The sequence below is a fragment of the Tamandua tetradactyla genome, chromosome 8 (genome assembly GCF_023851605.1).
Source record: "Tamandua tetradactyla isolate mTamTet1 chromosome 8, mTamTet1.pri, whole genome shotgun sequence".
NCBI lineage: Eukaryota > Metazoa > Chordata > Mammalia > Pilosa > Myrmecophagidae > Tamandua > Tamandua tetradactyla.
In genome coordinates this window covers 13,868,822-13,877,703 of record NC_135334.1, presented here as the reverse complement: position 1 = coordinate 13,877,703, position 8,882 = coordinate 13,868,822, and the positions used below count along the sequence as shown (strand labels likewise).

Below are 8,882 nucleotides of genomic sequence, written 5' to 3'. Positions count from 1 at the left end.
AGAAACTTAAAGCACCATGTGTTGGTGAATATTTTAAACACTTTCAACTTACATACATTCGTGATGGGTATGTAAAATAGTAAATCATTTTGTGAAACAGTTTGTAAATTTCTTCTAAATGCAAACATATGCTAATGATATCATCTAACAATTCAAATCTTAGATATTTCTTAAGGAAAATATAACCATATAATTCAAAAGAATTTACACATACATATTGATAACAGCTTATGTTCAAAATCTAAAATAACCCAAATGTCCATCAGCTAGAAAAATGGATAAACAAATCATGATATATTCATTCAATGGGTTGTAACATGGCAATAATGAAGAAAAAACTACTGAAACCCACAAAATATCATGCTAAGTAAAGAAAAACATGAAAGAATAAACATGGTATGATTTTATTTGCATGAAGTTTGAAAAGAAGAAAAAATGAATACATAGTGAGCCAAAGTTCATCAATGTTTTCCTAAAGCTAGGTGTGAGGATTGACCACAGAAGAGTAAGAAAAAAATATTCTCCTATGATGGAAGGAGTCTCAACAATATTCTTGGTGGAAACCTGTATAAATACAACCTGCAAATTTTGCTATATGTAAATTATACTTCTACATTAAATTTAAAATCTGACTACATATCCACCAGCAAAAAAAAAAAAAAAAAACCCACTGAGAAATAGGGAAAACTAGTGTTTTTTGTTGACAACATAGCTCTATAATTTTGACATCTGTGGGGAAATCTATACTCTTCCTTCTGTGCAGAACAAACATGGCAAAAATCTCCAAAGTTTATTTTCATCAAATTGTGCAAACCCAGTGACAAAGAGAAAATCTTAATAGAAGTCAGAGGATATAAAGACACTTTACATGCAGAAGAAAGAAAATATGACAAAAGACTTTTCTTGCAAGCAATGGAAGTCAGTGGACCGATGAGCAACACCCTTAAAATACTCCAAACAAAACAAAACAAAAATCGGAAAAAAAAAAAACCCAAAACTGTAAATCTACAGGTTTCTATACCCAGCAAAATTATCTTTCATCGGTAAAGAAGAAATAAACATTTAAGGTATATATAAAAACAGAAAATTAGAATATCTAACACATATAGCATATGCAAAATACAATGGTTAGAAGAATTCCAACATTTTAAAAAATTCAAAGGAGAGAGTCTGAATCAGTGAAGTGTCATATTACCTAGTTATGTTAGAGTAAATTTGAAAAAATTATGATGAGTGCAATACACCAGTGTCCTCAAGTAGTCTTGCAATTAACAGAGCAAAAGAAGAGGTAGCTTTAAAATTGTAAATCATGTTTTAATGTTAACAAATTAAATTTATTTCTTTAAATTTTTCCACTTGAAAATAAGATTTTGTTTGTTATATTTCCAGTCAAAAGATATTTTTAAGAATAAGCATTGTTTTTGTCAAGTAATACTATATAACATAAGGAAATAATTTCATATTGGCATACATTTCATACTGACAGTGGAAGAACCAGTCAAATTATCATGACTAAATCTGCTGTTTCAGGGAAAATTTGCTTAAAGAATAAAATTAAAGTTGTTGTTTTGTTTAATAGGAATTTTGACTGTTTGCCTGGATTCTGGGGGAGCCTGACGCAGCATTTCAGATGATTTGACCACGGTCTACTCCCTAGGGTCCTTTTCTTGCCCTGCTCCCTCCAATGCTGGTTCCATTCTACAAGGTTTTCCACATGTGGTCACAAGATGGCCACAGCCAGGACCAAGGGCTGAGCTTCTCTCAGACATGGGTTAAAAGGGAAACCATCATCACTAAAAGCCCCAGATTCATTGGCCTGATCACCAATGTCAAAAAAGGACACTTCACTCAAGAAGTACCAGCACAACTATCCTTCAAAAACACTAGTTAACTAGAGAATCCTGTTAGGCAAAACGTTAGAATGAAAGGCCGATGGTAGTCACTTTAGAAAAAGGAAATTTTCAGTTTAGAAAAGAGGGATAACAGGAGTATGCCTCTAAATACAGAAGCTGAGAAAACCAATGGATTAATTCTAGGCAAATAAAATGGAACCAGCTCAGGGCACAGACAGAAACTATAGGACACATTGAAAGAAGGTAAGAAATGAATCTACATGCATTCAAAGTTGTATGAATTCATTATGGGCTGGAGAAACATTTTTCAATTTCATAAACTTTTAAAATATTGCTCATATTTTCTTTGTATTTCCTTATTTCTGCAAAGTTTTTCTTGTAAATCCTGTGCAGAAAAGCCTTTGTAACCTGAAAAAGAATAAGAAAAGTATGGTCCTAGAGATACAAAAACGGTTAACATTATATTCTGGGTTCAGGTGTAGGAATCAAAGGGAAGTACATACACAGGCCACAAGGAAGTTCAGTACAGACTATACACATAGCCATCTGATCTCATCTCATCTACTCTCACGGAGGCATTTCATTGCACACTATTTTGGGTACATTATTTAAATAATGCCATGACATGTTAAAGTAAGCCTATCAAATATAATTTTTTTAATCAAAGAAATTATAGGTTTACAGAAAATCATGCAGAGAATAGAGTTCCCATATGCCCTCTCTCATTATTAAGACCTTGGATTAATATTTAATAACTGATGAAAGAATGTTGTGATAATTGTACTAATAAGTATAGTCATGTCTACATTAGGGTTCCCAGTTTGTGTTGTACAATCCTATGTTTTTGTTTTTTAATTTTTATTTTTATTCTAGTAACATATACACCAACTAAATTTTCCCCTTTTAATCACTTGAAAAGACTGAAATATTTCATGGAAGCAAACCTGAAAAAGCTAGCAAAACTATAATATGTAGGATCTCACTTTTTTAACGATTTTAATAATTTGTTTACTCAAATGTTTCTCCATTTATTTAGACCTTCGCCATAGTTAAACTACATGTATGTGTATATATATATATATATATATATATATATATATATATATATATATATATATATATATAATGTACATATAATGAGCACACCTACCTTACCTAAGGTAATTTAGGGACAAATTTGACTGTATAAGCTATGTAATGACTTACCTATCTGGAATTGTTTGGCTAGGATATTGGGACCTAAAAAAAAAAACACTGAAAACACCACAACCACCACCAAAAAAAACAACTAAATACTCAATGCAATATTTTGACAATATCTTATTTTCTGACCTGGGTGGGGATTCCAATGATTTTTACTTTATTTATTAACATGTATATGAATGATCGGTGAACATTCTATACGTATATTATGTTTGAGAGTATAATAAGAAAAATAAGTATTTCATTTCATACCATATTATTGTGAATTATTCAAAACTAAAAATTAATCATTTTGTACTAAAAACAGAATTGTGATTGTTTTATTTCTTCTCACATAATATTTCCAAATAAAACATCTCTGTAATTCTTAATGAAAAGCTGTTCTAGCTTCCGGAAACTCTCAGATTTGTGAATGAAACATGTACTTGTAATTCCAGATCAAGAGTTTGTAATAACTACAACCACAATGTATTTACAATCATCAACAATAAGAAATATTAAATGCAAAAGCAATACCTTAAAATATTTTTTAATTATTTCAAATTTTACAGTAATGAAATAATATTTAAATAATATAGCTCTTTTCTTTCATTGACAAATTTATTACTGAATCAATTTGGAACCAAATTTCACATTGTAATTTCAAAAAGTTCAAAATCATAAAGAAGCCCTAATTTGCACCCAGCAGCTAGTTTAGGTCCCACTACAAGGGCCTATCAACTAGAAATGGACAGAAGTTCCATTAATGTCAGCCTGCAAGTTATGTCATTTTGATGGCCTGAAAGTATGTCAATTCCTTTAGGTGATGGAATGAACATTAATCCATGAGCACAACATAATAGGATTCTGACATTTCTAACTTGGTGTTTTCCATGAGAATTGGAATATTGCCTTTCATGGTACTTAAACAGCTTAAAACAAAGATGTATTTAATTTAATTAAAATTTATGCATAAAAACATGTAATATAGTGTTAACATATGTTAATAAGGGGGTGAATGTAAATAAAATAAAGTATTTCCAATTAAATTTGCCTTTATGGAGCAGCCAAAATAAGAGGACGAGAAAGACACATATGACAATATCCACGCCTTTAAGGACGTCACCAGTTTACAAACACAAAACCTCTAAAATCTAAATAGTTGCAAAATAAGCTTATATTCTGAAAATATTTCACATCAGATTTTCCTATTATAATAATTTTGAAAGCACTAAGTTTGAGTTTATACAATTTTAGTTAAAAATACCATAAAATGTGATTATCATAAAAATTTATTGTTTTGTAGTAATATAGAAATATATATTGAACTCGGTTATGCCTTGAATCCTGGTGACTCCACACAAATGAGCCAGGCTGTTGGCTGACCACACCTCACCAGGATGTGCTGGTGAATATGTTATAGTACTGGAACACAAGGTGTGTGCCATGTTGACAAGTCACATTTTATTTTTGTTAAGTACCAAGGGTTTATGGACATGGGTGGTATATACTTTATGTCTTATTAAAACTTGGACATTAAAATATGTGTCTTAGAGCAGAACTCAAACCAAACAATTTTAAGCCATATCTTTATCAGGTACTTCAATGGATATGGCCAGAGAAAGGGTAAAAGTAGTTATAAGCTATTTAGATTCTGCTTGGGGAATAAGGCTTGTAAACAAAATTATGTCCATGTGATGAATATTATAATAAAGGTGTATATCTGATGCTCTTATCTCATAGTAATAATTTAATTAAATTAAGTAACATCCTTAAGTGCCATTATTTTACTCTAAGACTGTTACTTATGAGATATGATGCATTTTGATCAGCATAAAAATCACAGCTATACTAACTACATCCCCAGGGAGCTATGTCCTCTCAGGTACAGCTCTCCCTAATCTCAAAACAAAAAAAAAAACCAAACAAGGTTGTACAGGGCCAGGTTTTCTTTTGCTTTTCTTATGAATAGACATTATTTTATTCTGATTCCAAATATGCAATGATAATGTAATATCTACTAAGCTTTTGAAAGTAGTACTATCCTGGATATTGTACCATACCTCACCAAGGAGGCTGGTTCCAAACTCCTCAACTTCCCCATCACAGGAAATTATGCCTATTATAAAAAATATTGTGATTGAATCCTTCTCTGTAGCAAACCCTGTTTGGTCCACTGTAGAATCAAACCTCTGTGAGGTCATGTGCATATTTTGAGTTGGATATCAAAGATTTATCAGTCTCCTCTGCCCTATAAACTTCATAGTTAGGGTCTTGTTCCCATGACAACCCCCACACTCAGGCTATTCTGAAACAAGTCTCCAGAGTTTCTCTCTTCCTTCACAAATCTCATTTTTTTTCCCCACCATTCCTTCCTGGGATGAATGTTAGGTTCAAAAACTGAGCCCTGAAATATTAGTTTGTGCCTTTGAGCAAGTCCTGTAGACTCTTCCTCATCTACAGAACAAGATAAAAAGACTTGGTATTTAATAGAGTTTATGGCACACAATACAGACCAAAGGTTAAACTTTTTCTTGCTGGAGACAAAAGGAAGAAATCAAGTTTAAACATTGCAAGAACAAGCCACCATAAGAAAAAGGTTTGCCATGATATACATGTTTGTTTTCTTAAAAGGAGTACACAAAGCTTTTTCCTTTGCAAAGAGCACTTGTCACACAACTTGGCAAACAAAGAACCTTGACATCATCTGTAACCCTGTAGTGTGTAGCCAAGTATGTCATTGTGTAATTTTTAATCACAATCCCTATGAAATCCAGAACTTTTGTAGAGAAAAAAGAAAATGTAATCTGAAAAATAACATCTCTTCCACATCTTCAAAGACAATCAGAGAGTTTCAATTCCATTTGTGGCAACACATTGGTTGATCAATGCAATAACATGGAGGCATTAACAAGAACTGCCTAAAATATTTATTACTGAGGAAGCTTGAGGGATGTAGACACATTGGGGATTCTCATTAGAATGTGTCTAATGAAAATGACCAAGAGACACATGACCTGCACATGACCAAGAGAAAAAGAATGAACCCTAGTGAGATATGTTGTTCAGTTCCATTATAGTTTGATGCCAAAAATTCAGAACAAGGTCTTTTAGTAAAAGAACTCTACAAATTTCTTGAATTATTTGTTACTTTACTATGACCACAATTTTTGTCAACCCTTCCCCCACTTCTCTCTTAATGCAGTAAGTACTTACAAAGGAAAGGGCCCTGTTGTAATTGTTTCACAGAAAGCCAGAAAAGAAAAAATGGTCAGACAATATTCTACTACACAGCTCACCATGGATGGGAAAGAAAAAAAAAGCAATCTAGTGGGTAATGTTCTATCTGGATAGAAATGAAATTAGCCCAATGTCTCTGTATGATAACAAAAACAAACAAAAGGTTCACTCCACCTTGAGACAGAGGATGACAATGAAGTAAAAAACTAGGTCCTCTATTTACATGGCAAATTGAAAGAATAAAAGACATTAGTATAAAAATTCCTCCAGGAATACATTAGAAAGAAAGATCGAGAGAAGGAAAAGAAGAATAGGAAGAAGAAGATGAGGTGGCTCAAGAAGGCAAGAAAAACACAGCAATGAAGCCAGGGACTGAAAGAATCAATACCTCCAATCAGTTCATATTCTTTTCAGGATTTTCTTCACACCAAGTTTGACATCTTTGTTTCTGAGGCTATAGACAAGGGGGTTCAGCATGGGTACCACATTGGTATAAAACACTGAAAAATGTTTCCACTGACCCAAAGACTCAGCAGATGATGGCTTGACATGAGTGAGCAGCCCAAATCCATAGAAAAAGTCAACAGTTATTAAGTGGGAGCCACAGGTATTGAAGGCTTTGGACCAGCCCTTAGCAGATGGCATGTGAAGGACATTGAAAAGAATAAGAGCATATGAGATAAAGATAACAACACTCGATACTATGATGACTGAGCCCACAATAATAGAAGCCACAAGCTCATTGGCATAGGTGCTGCTGCAGGAGAGCTGGAGCAGGGGGAAGATGTCACACATGTAGTGGTCGATGATGTTGGAATCACAAAACGTCAGCCTGATCATGCACCCAGTGTGAGCCATCGCACCAGCAAACCCCAACACATATGAAGCAGACATTAGCAGGAAGCACACCTGAGGGGACATGGTCACAGTGTACAGCAGGGGCTTACAGATGGCCACGTAGCGATCGTAGGCCATGGCTGTCAGCACATAGCACTCAGAGTTGACAAAGAAGCAGAAGAAAAATAGCTGAGCCATGCATCCTGCAAAGGAGATGATGTTCCTCTCTGAATTAAAACTCGTGAGCATTTTGGGGGTAAAGACAAATGAATAGCAGAGATCAATGAAGGACAGGTTGAAGAGGAAAAAGTACATGGGAGTGTGAAGGTGGGAATTGAGGCAAATAAGAATAATTAAGCACAAATTCCCCACCACAGTGGCCACATAGTTCACCAAGAACAGAAAAAACAGGAGCAGCTGGAGTTGAGGTTGGTCTGTTAATCCCATTAGGATAAACCCAGTCACTGAAGAGTCATTGTCCAGAGCCATTCACTTCTCCCAGGAACAGTAGGAGTAGGGACGAAGGTGATATTAGCAATGTACTCTAAGGGTTTATCTTCAGTAGGAGTTCAGGATCTGCTAGTTTTAAAGATGAAGTTTGTCTCATGACACACAGCAAGACATCCAGGAACCTGAACTCCTGAGGTGATTCCTCAGGCCCAAGAGTCCAGATTAACTTTCCCCATTTTCTCTCCCTTGCTCAGCTTGTCACTGAGCAGAGGAGAGTGCTGGTAGACCTCCTGCTGACAGCATTTCCTCCCTCTGATATGGTCTTCTTCCAGGCTTATATCAAGTGTTCCCCCAGAATCCTTGGCATATGTAATTGAGGGTTTTGATGCAAATTAGTAAGTCAGGAATGATAGCTTTTCCTCTATACTTTGATGCTGGTCCTTGTGGACCCTTTGATCCACTGTCCTGAGGGGGTAACATCTGTAATGAGAAGGAGGCCCTCGCTCAATCTTCAATTGCTTGAAGAACAGTCCTCAGTCTTCAATGTACTTCAAGATGCATTCTGGGGAATAAGTCGTGATTTCTACTTGAGAATCTGCCCAGAAGATCCTCTTCACTTGTATGGAGGAAAGCATCACTGTTGCATGAGCTTTCCAAACAGCAAGCTAGTTTGAATGGGAATGAACTTCACATAATGTATATATGGGGAAATTGATTAGAAGTACAGAAAAATATCCTCTCCCATGTGATTTCCTCAAATGTTCAATGAGTCTCTTGAGGGAAGAATTAATGAGCCTGTGTCTACATTCGGTATCACAGACCTATCATTAGATCCTTTTGGACTCAATGTTCTTCTCAGCTTATTTTTTAAGTGAAGAATTCCTAATTCCCTGTGCAATGGGCTGATGGCCCCCCTTGGTCTTTCACTTCAGTATCCCCTGGATCCTAAGCACAGATCTAAGCAAGGTCTAGAGACAGAATCAGTTGCCATTTCTAGTAGTTTCTAGGAAATTCTGGGATTGCATTAATAAAATATTAGATCATTGGCTTAATACTATTTATGCTCGTGTATTTCAACTCAATAAGTGCTGTAATGAAATTGCTAGGAGAGTGGCCCCTTAAGTCAAACTGAGTCTAATGAACACTTTTCCACTTCCTATTTGTGAGATTTTAGACAAGTTAGGGACCCTCTCTGAACCTTGTATCCCTATGCAAAATGAGGCTAAAAATGAGCTCTCTTTTGGACTGACTAAAGGATTAAAGGAATTACTTCACCTAAAATACCAGGACCATGCCTGGCACATACAAGGAGCCTGATCG

General features: G+C 35.0%; 1 protein-coding gene across 1 annotated transcript; it reads right to left on the bottom strand.

The window, feature by feature from the left end:
* Window positions 1–6,674: 6,674 nt before the first annotated feature.
* LOC143643202 (olfactory receptor 8C8-like) lies at window positions 6,675–7,601 on the bottom strand. The gene has a single exon (XM_077111960.1). The coding sequence runs from the start codon at window positions 7,599–7,601 to the stop codon at window positions 6,675–6,677; it is 927 nt and encodes a 308-aa protein (XP_076968075.1).
* Window positions 7,602–8,882: the final 1,281 nt, after the last annotated feature.

What these genes read in the sequence shown, in the direction of transcription:
- LOC143643202 (XM_077111960.1), bottom strand. Translation starts at nt 7,601, where the DNA reads ATGGCTCTGGACAATGACTCTTCAGTGACTGGGTTTATCCTAATGGGA.